General features: G+C 39.1%; 1 protein-coding gene across 1 annotated transcript; it reads left to right on the top strand.

Moving 5' to 3' along the window:
• The first annotated feature begins 421 nt into the window (after positions 1 to 421).
• On the top strand, positions 422 to 6,095 carry LOC110942764. Its single transcript, XM_022184528.1, has 5 exons — positions 422 to 1,352; positions 1,446 to 1,910; positions 1,992 to 4,007; positions 4,077 to 4,474; positions 5,994 to 6,095. Exons 1-5 carry the CDS (start codon positions 422 to 424, stop codon positions 6,093 to 6,095), a joined length of 3,912 nt encoding a protein of 1,303 aa, XP_022040220.1.
• The last annotated feature ends 16,448 nt before the right edge of the window (positions 6,096 to 22,543 follow it).

Here is a 22,543-nt window from a genome sequence, read left to right as displayed (position 1 = left end):
CTCTAAGAAGCCCGTCTAGCAACACCAATCAACACACCTCTGCCCAAAATTGAAGCCCTAGACCCAAATAGCACCAAATTGAAGCCTTTCGTCAGCGAATTAGGACTCCAGCAGGTATGATTTTAAAAACCTTGGTGATGATTTATGATAGTGTTTTGGAAAACTAAATATTAAATTTCAAATAACTTTTGTAGTATTACACACCTTCATAGTATGTATTAAATAAATCTTTCTTCTTTTCCTTAAGGAGCTGATCAATTTTTTTTTCCGTCCTTTGTTGCAGGTTTTTACCAACTTATTGTGTTGGCAGCTTCAGCTTTATACTTTATACTGGTAAAACTTTAATCTTAGTATACTATTTTCATTACGTTCTTACTTTTTATATGCTTTTCCATGTACACATTTTGTTTGCTTAAAAAATATGTTGCCGGCGAACACGTCTGGTAAACGTCGGAGAATAGTTAGCTCTTATGAAACAGGTGAAACTTCTAGCGCACCTCCTCGCCGTAGGATGTCCCAAAGGCTGCGTTCAATCACTTCTCAAACTACAGAGTCATCCAGATCAATGCAGAGGCCGCTCCCTTCTTATTCAGATTGTGGAGATTGCACATATATTTGTGAACATTGTAGCGCTTTATTTTGGTTTGGCGAGAGGGTTTTACACGCTGCACATGTTCGCCATCCTCGCTACAATCAGTGTTGTAAATCAGGCGCTGTCAGGTTAACTTTTCCTCTTCAACCACCACCTGTTATTAAGCAACTTTTCCGAGATCCTCAGTTCCTGGAAAATATTAGAGCATATAACAATATGTTTTCCATGACTTCATTTGGGGCAAACGTCGATGACACCATTAATGATGGTCGTGGTCCTTACGTTTTTAAAATCTCTGGCCAAGTTTCACATTGGATCGGATCTTTATGCCCTCCACCTAATGAGAAACCCCGTTTTTCGCAAATGTATATATATGATACAGAGAATGAGATTTCAAACAGGCTTCGCTTTTTCAATAACTCGGATCAACACAACCTATTTCATATTGTTGTCGCCACTCTCAGCCATACATTAAATGCTCACAATAAGTATGTTCGCCTCTTTAAAACCGCTAGCGAGATTTGCAGCACCGCAGAAGACAATTGTTATTCCATACGTCTTTACAATAATGTACCTGATAGAAGATATGGTGCCCCATCTCCAGACACGTTAGGTGGAATCGTATGCGGTGATGACTTCAATGCTAGCGACTACGACATCATCATTCACTCAAAAGGCGGAATACCTCAAAGAGTTAGTAAGCTCCATCCATCTTATATGGCATTACAATATCCACTTCTATTTCCTTTGGGGGAAGAAGGTTGGTCTCCGAATCTCAAATTGCGTACGGCCGACAAAGACAAGAGAATGACCGCTAACATGTACTATAGTTACTAGATTCATGATCGTGCAGGTGTTTATTCTCTGCTCTTGAATGGTGGGCGACTTTTTCAACAGTATTTAGTGGACGCTTATACGTGTATAGAACAGAACCGACTCGCTTACTATAATGCAAATCAAGATCTATTTCGTTCAGAATATATCGCTGGTATGTATGACGCCCTCTCACGAGGTGATACAGAATGTCGTGATATAGGAAAGCGGATCTTTTTGCCATCTTCATTTACTGGTGGGCCACGTTACATGTATAAGCATTATCAAGACGCGTTAGCAATTTGTAGGGTCCATGGCAATCCGCAATACTTCATCACATTCACCTGCAATGTCAAGTGGCCTGAAATTATGAGATATATGCATCGCATTGGCTGCCTATCTTCACAAAACCGTCCAGACGTCATAGCTCGGGTGTTCCAAATGAAAGTTAAAGAATTTATAAAATTTATAAAAGAAGACCAAACATTTGGAGAAGTGACAGCATGTAAGTTCTTATTTCTAACATTCCAGTTAACTTTCTTTCCTTTATCTTACCTAATGTCCCTTTATTTCTTCACTTATACAGACTTATATACTATTGAGTTTCAAAAGAGGGGATTACCACACTGTCACACTTTAGTGTGGGTTACGGAAACCAATAAAATACGGGACGCTTCTGCTGTAGATAATTACATTACTGATGAATTCCCAGATCCATATTCTGAGCCTCTTTTGTATCAGACTATTACTGAATGCATGATTCATGGCCCCTGCGGTTTGCTCAATCCTAATGCTCCTTGTATGCATGAAGGCAAATGTTCAAAGCATTTTCCAAAGTTGTTTGAGGCTGCTACACAGTTTGACAAGGATGGCTATGTTCATTACAAAAGACGTGCTTGTAACTTTCATGTTTCAAGAAACGGCCTCCATATTGACTGCGGTTACGGTGTCCCGTATAATAAACGTCTATGTAGCCGCATCAACGCACACATTAATGTTGAATATTGTGGTTGGAACATGATGATTAAGTACCTCTTTAAATACATCTCCAAGGGAGTTGATCGTGTTAGATTTGCAGTTCGTAGGTCTGAAAGTTATTCACCATCTATATCGTCCGATGCACCTCCTATAATTGATGAAATTCAAAATTTTCTAGATGGCCGGTTTATTTGCCCACATGAGGCCTCATGGAGAATTCTGGATTTCTCACTTCATGAACGTAGTCCTTCGGTCCAAGTCTTAGCTGTTCACTTAGAGAATATGCAAAATGTTACTTTCAGAGAGAGAAGCAGATTGCAATCTGTCATCAGTAATCCGTCTTTTGGAAAAACAACTTTAACTGAATGGTTTTCTAATAACGATAAGGAGTCTGAGTCTGATGGATTTGACCTTACCTATAACGATTATCCATCTAGATACCGATGGGAGTTATCCGCAAAAGTATGGATTCGCAGAGTCCAAGCAAGACCTACAGCAATTGGATACCTTGTGTACGTACATCCCACAGCTGGTGAACTTTTCTATTTGCGTCTGCTACTTTGTCATCAAAAGGGTTGCAAGGCCTACTCCGATGTGCGCACCGTGTCTGGTGTTACATACACAACTTTCCGAGGTGCATGTGAGGCGTTGGGTTTACTAGGTGACGACAGAGAGTGGGTTGCAGCGTTCACTGAAGCGTCTACATGGGCCACATCTTCAGAGCTGAGGTCTCTTTTCTGCCATCTACTCCTATTTTGTGAGGTCGGTAACCCTTTAGCTTTTTGGGAATCAGAGTGGAAAAAGATGGCTGATGATATGTTCCTCACTCTTAACTCTACTTTGTCAAATCCGACTTCACATGTGAATGATTTTGATCTACAACAACAGCTCCTGTTAGAGCTTGAAAAAATATTGAATTCCGCTACTCCTTCTAAATCACATCAAGATTTTGGCCTTCCTTTACCCTCCGAGAGTGTTCTTGCAACTTTGAGAAATCGCCTTTTGTTAGAGGAAGTAAGTTATGATAGAACAACACTGAGTCTAAAACATTTGCAAATGCATGCGCAACTCAATGTGGACCAACTTCAAGTCTACAATGCAGTTAGAGATTCATATGTTAATAAGACTCAGTTGTTACTGTTTGTTTACGGGCACGGTGGCACCGGAAAAACCTTCTTGTGGAATACAATCATTTCTTTTTTCAGATCCATTGGGAAAGTCGTGTTAGCAGTTGCTGCATCAGGAATTGCCTCTCTTCTTTTACCTTCAGGTAGGACAGCTCATTCTCGATTCAAAATACCTATAGAACTTACTGAACAATCAACCTGTTATATCAAGAAAAATACACAACTTGCCGACCTTTTAAAACAGACATCAATAGTAATTTGGGATGAAGCCCCTATGAGCGACCGACGTTGTTTCGAATGTCTCGATAGATCATTGAAAGATGTCTTAGGAAACGATACAGACCTTTTTGGCGGTATGTCTATACTTCTTGGAGGGGATTTTCGTCAAACTCTCCCGGTTAAACCGAAAAGTTCACGATCTGAGATTCTCAATTCAACGTTACCAAGATCTTATCTATGGTTGTCTTTTAGAGTATACACGCTAACCGAGAACATGCGTATCAATGGGGATTCTCAAAGCTCCACTACTATTTAAACGTCTGCTACATTTGCGTCATGGTTGTTAGATATTGGAAACGGTCTCATAGGCGAACCCGATGCAGATGATCCCCATAATGCAAAAACCATTGAAATCCCACCCGACTTTCTGATTCAAGAAGAGGCAAACAGTCTTCAATCTTTAATTAACTTTGTCTACCAAGATTCAATACTCAGAAATCCATGTGCCGAAAATTTGTCATGTAGAGCAATCGTGTGTCCAAAAAACGATACAGCTGACGAAATCAATAAGATTATTTTGAATATGACTCCTGGAGAAATAAAATGCTATATAAGTCATGACTCTATGGTACCTCACATGCAAAACTCGGCTGATTCTGAAACTTTATATCCACAGGAATATCTAAATCAGTTAAGTTTTCCTGGCATCCCTCCTCATAAATTAGATTTAAAAGTTAATACTCCTGTAATACTACTCAGAAATATAAATCAAACACTCGGTCTATGCAACGGCACACGTTTATTAGTATCACAGTTGTTACCAAAAGTTATAGAGGCATATATAATAACAGGCATATCAACAGGAAATCGTGTCTATATACCTAGAATTAAATTTGTACATAATAATAAAGACTTGCCTTTTGTTTTCACAAGACGCTAATTCCCAATAAAAGTGTGCTATGCTATGACTATAAATAAAAGCCAAGGCCAGTCTCTTAAAAAAATAGGTGTTTATCTTCCACAGCCTGTGTTTACTCATGGACAATTATACGTGGCCCTTTCACGAGCAACATCTCCGAATTCACTTAAAATTATTATTACGTCTAACGAAGATAATTGTTTGAACACTACAAAAAAATGTGGTCTTTCCTGAACTCTTGCATCAGGTAAACCACAATGAGGTCATTGTTACAAAACATTTGTTCTACATATTTTCCATAGATTTTCAGATTCTATAACTTGATGTCTACTAACAATACAGGTGCACAACGTTTCCTCTTAAAACTCTAAGCCCGCAGGACCTTAATAGAAGCCAGAGTTTTAAGAAGTTGAGTTCCACACTTTGGACTATATGAAACTTAGTGCTAATTACTGATCACTGATGTAACCTCATTATTACTAACGTCTGCTACTTTTTCAAAATTAAAAATTTTAACTTATTTTTACAGGGAGTTGCCATACAGCCTTTTGGCTAATACGTCAAATATCGCTACAAAATTGAAGACTTTTACAACAGCATAAAGTTCACCATCAACAACGCAACAGCTTTACACGTCATCCAACCAAACAATTCATAACCAGGTATTATACATAACAATAATGTATTAATACATTCCAATAGGGCCATATAGTGTTAGCCTGGCACATTATCATTTGTCCAAACCAATGTTCATGCTACGGAATTGACTGCTACATTCAGCTGTCTTCTTAATGCTACATATTGCTACCTTCTTCAGTTTTCGTATGCTATCACTCATTTGAATATCCGGGAAAGGGGTGTGACGATAAGCACCGTAAGATACATAATATATATACTAGCAATTTATGTTCTTATATTTTTCTATCGCATTCTAAAATATACTACACATTTTTTCCAGGTCTCATAAAAGTTATTTAACTGCTTCACTAATTCGTACACCCAATCAAACTGCCATTCATTGCAATTTTTAGACAGGTAACTTTAAGCTCCCCTTTGGTATTGATTTACTTTTCCCATGAACTAATCCTAGAACCCTAAATCAGTGTTTTGCCTTCTCTTGCACTGACGTAACTCCTGATTCACCCGTGTTCGCTTCAATTTACGTGTTTTAAGTGAGCTCCCAAGTCCCAAATTTTGGATCTTCATTCGTATTTTGTGTTACTTTGATTTGTATTATCGCTTTTTGGTTCAAGGCTCTGCATTTTGATTTACTTTTCTGGGTTGTTGACATTAAATAGTCAAACGTTATCGTTTGTTGATTTTATATTTTTTTGCATATTTATAGATGAACATCATATTCATGACCATTACACGTTTGGTTTTTGTTGGGATTTTCTTCCAACCAGGACACAAAGAAGCAACGAATACCCAATCTGTTGGCTGCTGATTGTATACAGGGAACCATCCAGGTACAAACTTCCCTAGCAATGAAAATTTTTGATTTGTGGAATTGTATGAGACTTAAAACCTTCAGCCTATATTGTTTTAATGCACTTCACATAGATTATCATTGGTAAGTGAGACGTAATAAGCTACTATATAGTATTACGGATTTTAATGCATTATTGTTCTTATATTATTCGGTTTCTAATATTGGTACTATGTTGCAGATTTTTATATTTTTTTCAAAAAAAAAAACTTTGCTCTTTTTTCGAGCCGGGAGTCTATCAAGGAACAACCTCTATATCCTTTTGGATAAATGGTATTGAAATGTTGATTTCTTGAATGGTTTCTTTAATGCAATTCTCTAATTTTTCTTATAGTTATTTATTTGTTATATAATCACGTGTGCGATTGCATGCATGCTGTAGAATTAACATATGAACATGGTGCTGCATTGCGAAGCTTTTTTGCCATTTTTTTTGCCTGACGAGCAAAGCTTAAGTAAGATAGTGGAGTATAAACCGTGAAGCTTAGGTAACAAAAGTGCATCACCAGCAACAACTCACAGCCCCACAACACCCAACTGTAGCTTACAGTTGCGGCTCCATTCCTCAGCCTCGGGCAATCCAGCTGCAGCCGCCACCCGCTTTCTCCAGCTGTGATTAGCTTCATCCTGTTGCGACTCGCTTCGGTAACTAAGTCAGTTTTAACTATTTGAGTCATGGGTACTTTATTTCGGTACTACTGGTTGGCCGTGTCCCCGGCAGTAATAAAGTTTATATTAATACTTCATCATTATTGAGGAAGAATGTCTTTTGCAAGTTACACACCTGAAACAACTGATGTCATCCACCAATACTTTTCTTACTTAAGTATGTTGTATGTTCACATATAAATCCTACTAACTTTAACAATCTTCACTTCTAACTCAGATTCTACCAGTGCATCAAAGAGAACACCGAGAATGATCAAAAGGGAAAACGTCTTTTGTACAATCGCACAGTAGGATACCAACTCAACTAGAAGTCGTACGAATAGAAGCCATATCACCTAACAAAATATCTTTTGCACAGGTTATGCAACTAACATAGCTTGCAATCATAACATTAGATGTTTTTTTTACTAGAATTTATGTAATTAAGTAACTTCGAGGATATGTAACTGCCAAACGGCTTTGCAGAAATATAAATGTAATCCCCGCCGTATTGCGGCGGGTAACACTTCTAGTTTTAAATATAATCCGTGACATTTTAAAATACCCAAAAAAATAAAAACTTGTTCCCTCTTAATTTATAAATACATGCTTAAAATATGATAGATTGGTCTTTTAAACAATAATTATATTTTAGTCTCTTATCTTATTACACTTAAATCCTTAAGTTTTAACATAATTATAGGTAATTAGTTACATTTTCCCCCTCCACAACAAACTTATAATTCTTTTACGTATTCTTGTTATATCTTATAAACTATAATGTTTTTAAAAAATCCAAAAGTACTGTGACGACCTACTCATTTTTGTTGACGTTTCGATAGTTGTATTGGTCAGTGTTGACGTGTGGATTAAAAAGTACAAGTAGATGATGCCTTAGTGTACAATTAATTAAAGCCCAAAGTACTTAGTAACTATCCGAGTGGTTTAATAGCTACGGAATGTAAAGTGATTAAATACCGTTAATTTAACCCTCTCATATAGATTACACTTTAATCCTTCATCTTTAATAAAATTATAGATAATTAGTTAGTAGTTACACCTTATCCTCTTATAAAAGACTAACCCCCCCCCCCCCATACGATTTTTAAACGGTCATTACTTATTGGTACGTTAATATATATTTTTCTTTAAAATTACACCATATAAACGAGCATTTTATTCTATTTAATTTGAGTGTAGTATTACTATTGTTTTTTTTAAATTAAAAAATTGATATGTTACGTGATTAATTGTGTCTAATGGTGAGTAATAACTGAATCGTTGATCGACACCGAAATCAACCGAAACTTGATTTACCGAAACCCGAATTAACCAAAAACGGTTATCGATTTTTCATATATTTCTAGCTTTTATATTTTCAAGTTACGTATTTCATATTCATACCCCCCCCCCCATTTTATGTATTTATATCTCCATTACATGTACCTATGGATCCATTTCATGTATTTATACCTAAATGTCATGTATTTCTAATCAAAAGTTTTAGCCCAAGTTTGGTTTCGGCTATTATCTGAAATTAAATGAATCAAACCAAAAACCGTCAATCAAACTGAATAAACCAACTTGATTAACTGAAAACGAATAGGTTAATAAAATAGACTAATTGATGACCTCGATTTCGGTTGAGGATAATAATCTAACCAACCGAACAATGCACACCGTGGCAATGTCTTTGTTTCCCGTCGCATCGCACACTATTATTGGTTATTAACCAAAACTGGTTATCGGTGAGGAATAACTAAATCGTTAACCTAAGCGAAACCAAAAACTGACGAAACGGAACTGAAATCAACCAAAAACTCCCGAATTAACCAAAAACCGGTTATCAATTTTTTTGTACTCTCGTTTAACAAAAATTAGTTGAACCGAATAGAATCATTCATATTTTCATACATTTTTAGCTTTTATACGTCCGAGTCATATATTTCATATTTTATATCTCTGTTTCATATATTTATACTTTCATTTCATGTATTTATACCTTAATTTCATATATTTCTAAGCAAATATTTGGTTTTTGCTATTAACTGCAATTAAACGAACCTAACCAAAAACCGTCAATCTAACCGATTAAACCAAAGTGATTAACCGAAAACCGATTAATTAATAAAATATACTAACCGATGACTTTGGTTTCGGCTCCGGTCAAGGATAATAACTGAACCAACCAAACCATGCACAACACAATGAAATGGATTACCCGAATATTTCGTTTTTAATGTATATCTATCACAATAATGCTACAATAAATATTATATGACTTAGAAAACTACCAAAAACAAGTATCGCAATGCAATGCGATGTGTCGTTCCCGCCGCATCGCGCGGGCATCCTACTAGTATATATACACCGGTATGCCCCCTCAAGCCGAACACGATGTAACAACGTGAAGCTTGGACCAAAGAGTATCAAAACGAGATTATGAAAACCCCTTGGTCAGCAGATAAACAAGTTGTACACCCATAGGAACATATCGAACACATAGAGTACGAGCCAAAACAATATCAAAATAGAATGCAAATCAATCTCTAGGTGTTTTGGTACGCTAAATAAACAAGATTGACTGCAAGATATGTAGCACCAATGTTGTCACACCACAAATTAACTGGACAAAATAAAGCAAGATGTAGCTCAAGTAAAAGTGACATAATCCATCTAACCTAAGCAGCAGTGGTATTAGCTAAAACACGATACTCAGCCTCAGTAGTAGAATGGGAAATGATATGTTGTTTCTTGGAGCTCCAACTAATGAGGTTTGGCCCAAGAAAAACACAATAACCAATAGTCATTTGACGATCATATGGGCATCCAACCCAATCAGTATCAGAATAAGTATGAAGAATAAGACAATCATATCCACGAATACACAATCCACTAAAAACCGTGCCTAAGAGATACCGCAAATTACGTTTGACAGCGACTCAGTGGCAATCAGTAGGTGTCTGTAAGAACTGGGACACCTAACTAACTACATACACAATCTTGGAGTCAAGACTAAATACAGTAAAGAACCTATCAGTTTATGATTAAATAGTCAAAAGAACATACTTTCTCATTAACCCTTTGAGGAATATATACAGGATACAAGCAATAATTTATGTAACACCCCGTGTTTTGGAGTGTCAAAGTCAAAGTCCAAGTCAACTTTGACTTCTTTGACTGTTAATGGTCTTTTCTTATTTTTGTATTATGTGGAGTAAGTGTTGTCTAAATGAAATGATCGAATGTTTAATCAATGCAACCGATTTACGACTGTGAACAGTAGGAAGTAACAATACGATAAAATTAATCAATCAATAATCAAGTTAATCGACTCATCAATCGAACTCGAGACTTGAACTATGCGAAACTGGTGTGGTAATACTTACGTGTGTGTGTGCCTTATATGTTACTTGTGCGTGTTTACTTTATGATTTGTGTGGTATTCAATCGAATCAATCGAAACTCGAATCGAAACTCGAAAAGCAGTCAAACTCAATCGAAACCGACATCGAAACGTGACTTATAGATGATTGTATGTTAGATATAGTAGTTGGGACTGAAAGTAATTTGACTAGGAACTCTATCGTATTCGTATTGTCACACCCCAACCGATGGCGGAAACATCGGGATGAGACGAAGTGTGTAGATTGCTCAAAACGTCATAACACTATGTGACAATAATTAATTTAAATTCAAATTTCATTTCAAAACTAGAAGTCATACATAATTCAAAAGGAAATAGCAACATTGGTTCAACAAGTAACATAACAAACAAAAGATAGAATATTCTAGGCGTGTATCTAGTCCACCCTAACTTGTTTCATCATTCATCACTTCATTAATCAACCTGCAACATGTATTAAAATAGAGTTCAATGCAAAAGCAAAGAGCGAGTATACAAGTTTGTTTACATAGCATATTAGAATAAAACTCATATCCAACATGAACATAACAAAATAGTTTCAACGTGCTAGTTTACGTAGTCCAAGTGATAGCCCAAGTTTCCCAATGCGTTAAAGTACCTAACCCAAAGTTTAACGGGAGGTTGATATGTCTCCTCCTAACAATACCCCAAAGACTAACGGGGAGGTGCATTACTCCTATAGCGCTACTATTGTTAAGGCGGAACTACACACAAGAATTAAACGTTCACATAGCACAAAATAGTCTCAAGATTCACAAGTTTCATGTTTCATGTTTAAATGGATAGAGTAAGTTTCAAATAAGTTTCAAGTGTCATGTGCGTTTAATATAGAATACATGTTGCACCCAAAGTGTTAAAAGTAAAAATGGGTTCGAGTATACTCACGGTTTACAAGTGGTGACTTGAAGTTCCGAGAGCAAGTTTGTAGATGAATTAGTTCGGAGCACCTTGTCCTTCTACACAAGGAAAACATAGGTGTGTGAGTTTGGGGAAAACGGAAGATTATAGATTTGGAGTCTAAAATGTATGGAAAATAACATAAGTGAAAATAATCATCTTGTACGCATAACTCTTGTTCTTGACACTATTAAAACTCAAAAGAGTTAGTATGATTTCATGGATTCAAAGATCCATTAGAGTCGTAACAAGGGCATGGTCATAGATGATGTAACATATTCTTGACAAGTAACTATTAAGTTATCATCAAGTTTAGTTACTTAGGTATACATATGGAATAATTTAGATAATAAAAAGATTACAAAGTCTTATGGTTCAAGCATGAGGTAGGAGATTAATGTCTCCATTTAGGGACCTCTTTGTGTCATAGAATTCATACATGAGGTAGGAAGAACAAGCTTCCATTTAGGTACCTCTATTGTTCACCACTACACTTGTTGTTATAAACAACAAGGAGGGTCATGAACTTACAAGTAATAATGTAATAACAACAACTAATCTATGGAAAAACATCAAGTAGTGAGTGGATTTCTATGAAGGATAGCCCAAGCTAGTCCAACCATCACACATTCATCAAGCTTCATGCTTGAACACTACTTGTGGGTAAAACCCTAACTAAAACAGAATATTTGTGAGGTTTTAACCTCTGATTTAAATGTCTCAACCATGTTTTTAAGCCTAACCAACCATAAGAGAGGTTGTAAGCATTAGGACATTGGTTTGAGATGTGTTTCTCACAAGTTGGATGAAGTTTGCATAAGTTTGTAACAAAACAGAAAGTTTTTGGTCAATTTCGGAGCAATTCCAGGTCTGATTTCTCCAAGGAGAAGTCAAGGAATCAAACTACATGATTAACCAAGCAAGTAGGAAAAAGAATGAGCAAAAACGGACAAGAAACGAGTGAGATATGCTCACTTTTGTGAAGTAGGATGAATCTGCCCGAACACCAATTTGCAGCTGCGTTTTTGGATGATTTGAGAGAGATTTAGATGAGTTTGTAAAGTGTTTAGGACTTGGATTAGTGTGGTATTTATAGGAGAAGGTTTAGGTTAGTTGGTGGTTGGTTAATTAATGATAAATCATGTTTAAAACACAAAAAAATCACAATTCCCGCTTAAAATCGCGTCTGGAACGAGTCTGATCTCCCTTGTGCGCGCTGATCAGGTTGTTTTGATGAGATGTTAAATAAATTCTAGGCTGGGTTAATTTCAATAAGAAGTCCCAGCCCAGCTGGTTAGGCGTGTGCATGTGAGGCGGGGTACCCGGGTTCGAGTCCCGCGGTCTTCACGTTTTTATGTTTTAATTCATTTTTGCATTAGAGACAAGGGACTTTCATGAATTTACACCAACAGTCCCTATAATTAAAGTTTAAGTTATTTACTCAAATAACCTTTTAACTTAAACTAGCCAAGTTATGTATTATTAAAAAAAAAAAACTATATAGTTTAAACTAACTATGTTAGTTTACTAACTTTAAAATCTAACGAGTCTAACTAGATTACTATAAAAATAAACTTTTTAAATAACACAAAATTAATTAATTTAATTAATTTAAATAATTTGAATAATTATTTATAACGAATAAAAATCTTTAAATGATTATTCATTTCACGAAACTTTCGAGTTTCACTATTTTACGAGTTTCAACTAGTTTAACGAGCATTGAGCGTAATAACGAATCGAGAGTCTATGATAATATATCGTTCAAACGTGAAAATCGCACATAAGTGTAACACAAACATGAATAAAATACCTTCGTTTTCATTATGATAAATAGTCTCGAATTACAAATGAAACGAAAGTAGATTACAAAGAGAGTTCAAGTGTCTAAATATGGAAGGTACAACACGACTTGCTAAAATAAGAAAGGTTCGAAAATGCGGAGCGTTACACGTATCATCGTCCATCGAAATCGAAATATCGAAAATCGTCGCGAAACACTCGAAAAGGGGTTCCTGATCGAACAGGAATCACTGATCGAACAGGCTAGCCGATCGAACATGCTGTTCGATCGAGCAGCCCAGCTGATCGGAGATCCTGGCCGATCGGCTACCACTTTCCTCTTTTGGAGCCTATAAATAGCCCTGTCATTGTCACTCTTTCTACTTTTGGAAAGCTCTGACCGAACCAGCCCTTGTTCTTCACCTTTTCTCAGATTTCTCTCAACTCCGGTAAGTTTTCACTCTAATTCTTGTACGTTTTTTATCATTACACGATTCTACACCTTTCTATCTTTCAAAACTTGATTTCTAACCGTGAAACCACCAAGATCTAAGTGTTCTTGGGTGATGTCATCATGGTGTTCTTGAAGAACATCATACTTTGGCCTCATTCAACCGTGAATAGCTTAGATCTAACCGATTTCCACATAAACAAACTAGGATTTGTAAGAATCTTAACATTTTCATGGAAGGATTTTCAACTTTCTTCAACTCTTTTACACTCAAAACCTTAAAACCGATAGAAACGAAGCTCGAACCGACTAACTAATCATTCTAACAGTTTAGAGGTTCAAGGTTCGGATTCTATCTACAAGGTTCACCGATTTCGGGTTAAACATCAAACTACCGTTCCGAACAAGTTCACCGGCCGGACTTGGGTGATTCCTATCCGAACCGGTGAAGCAAGTAAGAACCCACGTCCTATGGTTTAACTCGCTGTCAAAATACCTTGAAATCATGACAAATAATCAAACAGCCAAGTGTTAGACGAAAGGTCGACCAGGTCAGAATTGCTGGCCGAACGGCTAGGCTGTTCGAACGAACAGCCCAGCCGATCGGACATACCAGCCGATCGGCCGGGCCAGCCGATCGGCTAGCACATGGTTCCACAATTTTCAAACTTCATGAAGTATGTTATTAACGAAGTGATGTTCGATTGAATATGCTACTCGATTGGTAAACATTAATCTTCGGGTCATGAGATACTATGCTTCAACACTTAAACGATTTTGCAACTCGTTCGTAGTATGGAATGCCAGCCGATCGAACAGGCTGTTCGATCGAGTGACATCCTGCTGAGAACTACTTCTGAAGTTCCTAACCGATCGGTTAAGCCGGCCGATCGAACAGACCGTTCGATCGATCGACCTGAAAGGTAAGAACACTTCAGTGTTCTCAAATGCTACAACGAAAACTTCAAAAGTTCAAACCATCATACACAAACACATCAGAGGAAGAAACAATCCACTCGGATGGTCCAGCCGATCGAGCCTACCGGCCAATCGAACAGGACTGTTCAAACGGACTTTCAAGCCGATCGAACAGCCCGTTCGATCGGACCTGCTGTTCGATCGACCAGGCTATTCGATCCATTCACACTTGTTTACATTTCCGCGTTACTCATCATTATGCTATCAAACTATTCAGGCTAACCCTACTCCCAGCGCTCCCTTCAATCCATAATCAATCACTGTGAGTATACTCGAATCCCTTTTTGCTTTAGCACTTTTGGGTGTTACATACGTTACTTATCAAAATCACAATCGAATACACTATTCAAACTATTTGAACGCTAACCGATTGCATGTATTACGTGACTAAATGTATGCTTGTTGTTATGTTTACACGTGGAATGATGTCTACCTGCCTTAGCAACGTAGTACTATAGTTTGGACTCAGCACCCGTTCACACGGGGGTTGTTAAGGACAATTACTTGCATGGATTACGGTGGCAATCATGTATTGCGAACTGTCTCGGACAGTCAACCCGCAGTCGTTGGTATCGATAGGTCCATGTCGATAATTAACATGCGTCATTTCCCTCTGTGTACGTGCTGGTTATGCGTAAACCATTCGAACTCTATATGCTATTATTAAACTTGTATGCTCACCTTTACATTCTATGTATTGACTTTATTTTAACGTATGTGACAGGTGTTTAAGATAATTGCTTGCTAGGGAAGTGAAGCTATAATAAAGCTTTAGAGGCCCCCAACAAATAGTTGTCTGTCAGGAACAAGCAACAAAGGCATAGTTGTCTGTAGATCTTGTCAGGCTGGGTCTTTAGGAGCATTTGAACAATATTTATGTTTTGTATTAACTTAAATCTGAGTTGTCGGAACAGAACTACTTGTTTGGATGATATCTGTAATAATATATTTGTTTATTCGGGATACGGTATGGGATGTATCTTTAACTGGATTATATAGATAGTTGTTATGGAAACTTCTGAACAATCTGTTTCGCTCAGTGCCATGCCCCGATGATTCCGCCATCGGTTGGGGTGTGACAATTTAGGAGAGACTTAAGCTACTGTTACAACAATTGAGGAGAAACAATTGACCTATTAATGAATGAGATATCTACGGTATCAATATGAATAAATACAATAATATAAGATATTAATTATTTATTGTTAACACGCCCCCGCAAGATGGAGGATCCGTTGGAGACTCCAATCTTGGATCGAATGTATGTGAAAGGTGACCGTGGTAGTGGGTTGGTGAGGGCATCCGCAAGTTGATCTTTGGAGCTAATGTGTAGGACTTGTAGCTTGCCCGCATTGACCTGTTCTCTAACAAAATGGTAGTCCAAGGAAACATGTTTCATCCTAGAATGATATACCGGATTGGCGCACAAGTATGTGGCACCTGTGTTGTCACAGAATAGTTGTGGAGTACTTAACTGCTGGATGCCGAGCTCTTGAAGAAGGTTTTGTACCCAAGCAACTTCCGCAGCCGCGTTAGCAGCCGCTTTATATTCAGCCTTGGTGAAGGAACGCGAGACCGTCTTTTGGCGAGAGGAGCGCCAAGAGATTATGTTGGAGCCGAGGTATAGAATGTACGCCGTGGTAGACCACCCCCCATCGTTGATTCCTCCCCAATCAGAGTCAGAGAAGGCACGGAGTGTGAGAGGAGAGTCACGATGCAAATATAACCCGTAGTGTACCGTCCCTTTCAAATATCGGAGAACCCGTTTAAGAGCTTGCCAATGAGATTGTCTAGGTGAGTGCATAAATTGTGAAAGTTTGTTGACCACAAAGGAGATGTCCGGACGAGTAAAGGCTAGGTATTGAAGAGAGCCAACAAGTTTACGGTATTGGGTGGGATCAACGGGAGGAGTGGAGTCAATGAGAGTAAGAGGTTCGGATATGCTCATGGGAGTAAGGACATCTTTTGCGCCATCCATTTTATGGGTGGTGAGAATGTCTTGAATGTGGCGATGTTGTGAGAGAAAGAGACCTTGAGGTGTGGGAATGGCCTCAATGCCTAAGAAGTGGTGAAGAGGACCATGGTCCTTGATGGAGAATTTTTGGCCAAGAGAGGCAATGAAGGTTTTCAGCAGATTATTGTCACTACCGGTAATGATGATATCATCTACATAGACGAGTAGATAACATGTGACACCATGGTGTTGATAGACAAATAGAGATGGATCGGACAAGGATTTTCGAAAGCCGAAGTGGATCAAGAATGAGGTGAGTTCGTTGTACCATGCCCGTGGGGCTTGTTTAAGGCCATAAAGAGATTTTCGGAGTTTACAAATGTGGTTTGGGAACTCCAAATGATCAAAGCCCGGGGGTTGGACCATAAAGACTTCCTCGGATAGGGTACCATGAAGAAAAGCATTGTTGACATCGAGTTGTCGTAGAGGCCAGCGTTTAGAAAGAGTAATGGATAACACAGTTCGTATTGTGACCGGTTTTGTTACGGGACTAAATGTGTCAAAGTAGTCCTTGCCAAATTGTTGATGGAAGCCCTTTGCCACGAGACGGGCTTTGTATTTGTCGATGGTACCGTCGGCCTTTCGCTTGATGCGAAAGATCCATTTGCAGCCAATGACATGCTGGTTGGTTCGCGGTACAAGCTCCCATGTGTGATTTTGAATGAGAGCATTGAACTCAAGATCCATGGCGTTTCGCCATTGGGGATCTTTCATAGCTTGAATGTGAGTTGAGGGTTCAAGAGTTTGAGGTAATGGATGTAAGGTGGTGGAGTTTATGAAGTTGGAGTTGGAGTATTTGCTGTTGGGTTTGGGCTGCCGTTTGACAGGAGGAGGTGAGGTGTGGATTGTTTCGGTAGTTTGTGGAGAAGTGGAGGAGGATGGTGAGAGAGGATGGTGAGAGAGGTGGAGGTGGAGATGGAGGGTGCGGTTGGTTAGTAGTGGGAGGAGGCGAGGATGATGATGTGGGTGATGGTGTGTTGTTAGAATGCGAGTGGTGAGGTAAGGTGGGTGAGGTCGTGTGTGGGCTGGTAAGATGGCTGGAGGATATAGAAGGTGTTGGGTTGTTGGGTTGAGACGATGTGTAGGAAGTAGTAGTGGAAGAGACAGAAGGTGGGTGAGGAGTGGAAGGAAGTGGGTTATTTGGTGTGGAATTTGTGGGTGGTTCTGATGAGTGGGTGTAGGGAGGAATGGGAAAAGAATATTGTTGAACAGGATTTGAGTGTGGGTGCTCAGTGGGATGGGCAGGAAAAATGTGGGGGATGAATTCAACATGCCTCGAATGATATAACTTGCAAGTCGTTGGGTCGAAGCATTTAAATGCCGATCTTGAAGTTGAGTACCCTAGAAAAATGCATGAATGAGAGCGATGTTGTAGTTTGGAGGTGGTATATGGACGCAACCACAGGTAGCAAAGACACCCGAACGGTTTGAGTTTCGTGTGGTCAGGTGATTTGCCGAACAACATGTCACATGGTGTTTGATTGTTGAGGATAGGAGTGGGTAGGCGATTGATGAGGTAGGTAGCGGTTTGGAAAGCATGTGGCCAAAATTTCTGAGGAAGGTTAGCATAATGAAGAAGAGCAAGGCCCGTTTCAACAACATGGCGGTGATGTCTTTCGGCCACGCCATTTTGTTCGGGTGTATGGGGTGGGGTGGTGTAGTGAGAGATGCCATTAGAGGTGAGGTAGGGCTTGAGAGCGATGTACTCACCACCATTGTCGGTGAACAGGGACACGAGAGGGGTTTTGAAAAAACGTTCAACAAGTGATTTGAATTGAGGGAAAAGGGTGCACACATCGGATTTGCGCTTCATGGGATATAACCAAACATACTTGGAGAAAAAAATCAACAAATATGACATAGTATTTGAACCCGTCAATGGAGGTTTGTACCGGTCCCCAAACATCCGAATAGATAAGTTCCAAGGGTTTGTGCACAACAAATGAATTTTGACCGAAAGGAATTTTGTGACTTTTATTCAAGGAACAAGATTTACAATGAAACGACTCAGGTGACACTTTATTACATTGTAGTCCTAATTTAGTAATTAAAGACTTAAACACTTGGTACGACGGATGCCCAAGTGTATGGTGCCACGCGAGTAGTGATCTTGTTCCGGTTGCATTAACTTGAGGAGTTGAAGGAAATGGTCCGTAGTAAACATCATTTATGTTCACTCCCCGCATCAGATGCGCCCCCGTGCGTAGGTCCTTAACCATAAAATAAGAAGGAAAAAATTCAACAGACACACGGTTAGTACGACAAATCTTGGCAACGGAAATTAGATAATTACGTAAATGTGGGACAACAAGAACATTATCTAATAAGAGTGGTCGGGAGTTGGTGTGTATTTGAGTTTGACCAATATGTGTAATGGGAAGAGATTTACCATCACCTAAGACAATTTCATCCGGGCCTCCATATTCGGAAAGAACGGGTAGCGAGTGCTGATTTGGGGCGGTATGACCGGATGCTCCTGTGTCCCACATCCATGCTGGTGTGGATCCTGAAGTTGGATAGGCTGAAGTAAAGTTGACTGAAGGCGCGGAGCCTGTAAGATCGTTAGTTGGGTAGTTGTAGTCACGCAGGAAACGCCCAAGTTTGCGGCAGTCCCTTGTCTGATGACCCGGGATGTTGCAGAAGTGGCAGTAGGCATTTGTTTTGGTGGAACGGGTTTGATTTGGTGTAGTGGGTTTATCACGGGTATTCCATGACGGGTGTGACTGGTTGGGTTTGTGATATCGGGTTTCAGATTGTTGTTTTGGGTACGTGCGGGCAGGTTGGCGGTGGGTGTAGTTGACTGTGGTAATGAGTGGTTCGGTGGAGGTTTCTTTGATTGTGCGTTCGTGGTCAAGTAATTTGTCAAATAGTTGTGCAAATGAGATGGTGGTGTCTCGTGATTTCAGGGACTAAACTAGGCCTGTAAACTCGTCTCCGAGTTGATTCATGGTGTGAATCACCAAGTCTTCTTCATCAATGGGGCTTTGGGCGAGTGCCAACTCGTCCGAAATCAACTTCATGTCGTGTAAGAAATCAGTAATAGATCTGTTACCTTTGGGATTTTTGGAGAGTTTGGATTTGAGGGAAATGATCCGTGAGCGTGAGCCGCTGGCATAGCTGGCATTGAGAGTGTCCCACGCCTCGAGCGGTGTCGGCTGCGGAGACGAGGGGTTGAATGGCATCCGAACAACTGCCAAGCAGTGCACTAATCACCATTTGGTCTTCGCGAAACCAGGGCATGTAGTCTGGATTGGGTTTGGAAACGTCGCCTGTGGAGACTGTTTTGGCCGGAGGTTCCTCAGTGCCAGTGATGTGGTGGTCGATTTCAAGACCGATGAGGGTGGAAAGGATTTGTTTGCGCCAAGAGGGGAAGTTGGTGGATGTGAGTTTGATGGGGAAATGGGTTGCAGCAGTGAGAGGAAAAATTTGTTTGGGTGCCATGGTCAGGAACAATTGGCTGGTGTAGGTTTGCAGAGGTGAGAAGGATCGAAAAAAAAAGAAAAGAACCGTGAGGTGTTTCAGGCTCTTGATACCATATCAGTTTATGATTGAATAGTCAAAAGAACATACTTTCTCATTAACCCTTTGAGGAATACATACAGGATACAAGCAATAATTTAGGAGAGACTTAAGCTACTGTTGTTTTGGTCAAAAATCACACAAGGATAATGCAACCAAATCTGATTTTGTGAGGAATGATGCTTGGTTAATTGTATGAACGACAAGTATATGAAATCAACGATGAACACCGAGATTTATACGAGGAAAAAGCCCTTGATCTTTAGAAGATCTCCGGCATAAAAAACCTCGGGTGATGGAAACTACCGATCACCAAATGTATTGCAAAAACAATAGTGATCCTTGTACAACTTTGGAAGAAAACAAGCTCAATACACTGAATTGCTAGAGTAAGTGTGTGTCTTTTGCTAAGTGTTTGCAGAGAATTCGTGTATTGTGTGTATTTTCTGTGGTGTGCACGAGTTATGCCTCTAATGAGCTTGTTTCCCCTTTAAAAAGATAAGAAAAAACAACTAACTAACTTCCCGAAAAAGGTGGAAGCCACCCATGACCACCACTAACGGTTATTTCTTCAATATGCACGTGCCTAAAAGCATATTCCACGAGATTCCAGCAAAGAAGTGGTCCACTACGTCCATTACCTGCATTAAAACATTAAAAACGTGACAATTGTTAGAAAACATAAGTTCTGTTAAGGATCCTCGGACTCGTGATCCTCAGACTCGTGATCCTCAGACTCTCTGCATCATCCATTAAGGATCCGTGATCCATGCCCAGTCTCAGGATAGATGATCCTTAGCATAAAATTCATGCCCTAATAATTGCCCCCAATATGGCAGTTGTGATAAGGATTCACTGCTGTCATATTTCCGTCAGAAGCGGACTAGCCGTTGCTGCTGGTAACTAGTTTTTACACTGCCTGTCGTCACTGATAAGACCTGCTATAATCATCATTGCAGAATATAGAGTTAGAGATAACTCCTCAAGTGCCTTTACAGATCATAAGATCCTTCCGTTCGTGGAGAATGAATCCTTCTACACAGTTTGCTATTAACCTTCCTACACTTTAATTTCTGCATAGACACTTTAAATGTTAGATAGCCTTATCCGGCCTGGGTGGATGGTCCACGGTTTTGCTGGTGAAATCCAGGCCAGATGATTTGATACATAATGAATGGGTAATAACATTAAACATTTTTAGCTACAACTGTTGTTGTTTCTTTCCTCTTTATTTTTCATGTATGCTTTCTATTTTCAAAGATATCATCGCCAAACAACTGGAAAGTTATTGGAAATCTGATGATAATGTTAAACTTTTAATAGAAAACTTGAAGTGTTCGAACAAATGTGGATCAATGACCCTTAACCAAAAAGGATAAGAGACAACTTACAGCTTCGAAAAAGTTAGAATATAACATACCAGAGAATCCAAGTTAGGATTCTATATCCTTGTAAATTATTGCTGAATAAGCAAACTATGAAAAGTAAAGCTTCTAAGATCAAGGATCCTTATCGTCAGAACTTGTATAACTTTAGACAGAAGTTTCTAGGGTGAAGGATCATGGATCCTTGAACAATAGCCAGGATAACGGGTGGTGGATGGATCCTCTGTTTGGGGGATGAAGCCACTCGTTATCCTTCCATCTTTTATTTTCTGCACTACAAAGACCCGTAAACAATGGACACCCTTTGCCAACCCATGTGGACGGGCCACGTTTTGCTGGTAGAAACGTGGGTTGGCAATTTTGACAACCTTAAAAGGTTTAATGTTTCGTGAATAAATAACTTTAACTTTTTGGCTATCTCCCGTGTTGCTATCCTTATGTATCCTTTAGTTTTCAATTGTTGTGATATACATTTGTTTGAATAAGAAAAGTTAAACAAATTAAGTTTAAGAATTTTAGGATATGATCCAGGATAAAATATCCTATAGTCGAAAAGTTCCGAAAAGTAATATACTTTAAGGATCATAAGTTCAGTTGTCAAAGTATAAGGGTTATTCAAATGAATAATGAATAAAATCAAAATAGTTAAGGATCATACCTGAGAATCCAAGTTAGGATCCTAACCTTTATCATTATAAACAGGATAACCATAAGACAAACCTTAATGGAAAGTAAGGATCAAGGATCCTTGGTCGTTTGTCTCCAAAAACCTGAAATAGGATACAACTTGGGACTAAGCCAATATAAGATAAGAGTTAGTAACTGGGGACAAGCCCAACAAACTGGGGACAAGCCCAAATAAACTGGGGACAAGCCCAAATAAACGGATGTAAACTGGGGTCAAGCCCATATAAACGGATGTAAACTGGGTCAAGCCCATATAACCGGATGTAAACTGGGGTCAAGCCCATATAACTTGTGTAAACTGGAGTATGGCCCTCACTGGCGACTATCCAAACTTGAGCGACATGAAAATGCCGAAACCTTAGCTAACGTGAAAACGTTATAAACCTTAGGAACGGATGTATGGTACATCTACCATTATACGCAGGATCCTGGGTACAGCCAGTACAATGAAATTGTCAGCCCCTAAAACGAGTACTGGTCGCGTTGCCTTGAACTGCACCAGGATCATCGTGCGCTACTGGCGAAACTGGGGACAAGCCCAAATAACTGGGGACAAGCCCATAAACTTTGGAGAGTTGGCCAACCACTTTGATCTTCTGTAAAATGATAACAACTCTG

The sequence above is a fragment of the Helianthus annuus genome, chromosome 5, assembly GCF_002127325.2.
Source record: "Helianthus annuus cultivar XRQ/B chromosome 5, HanXRQr2.0-SUNRISE, whole genome shotgun sequence".
Taxonomy (NCBI): domain Eukaryota; kingdom Viridiplantae; phylum Streptophyta; class Magnoliopsida; order Asterales; family Asteraceae; genus Helianthus; species Helianthus annuus.
Note: the sequence above shows the minus strand (reverse complement) of the source record. Positions and strands in the feature narration are given on the sequence as shown.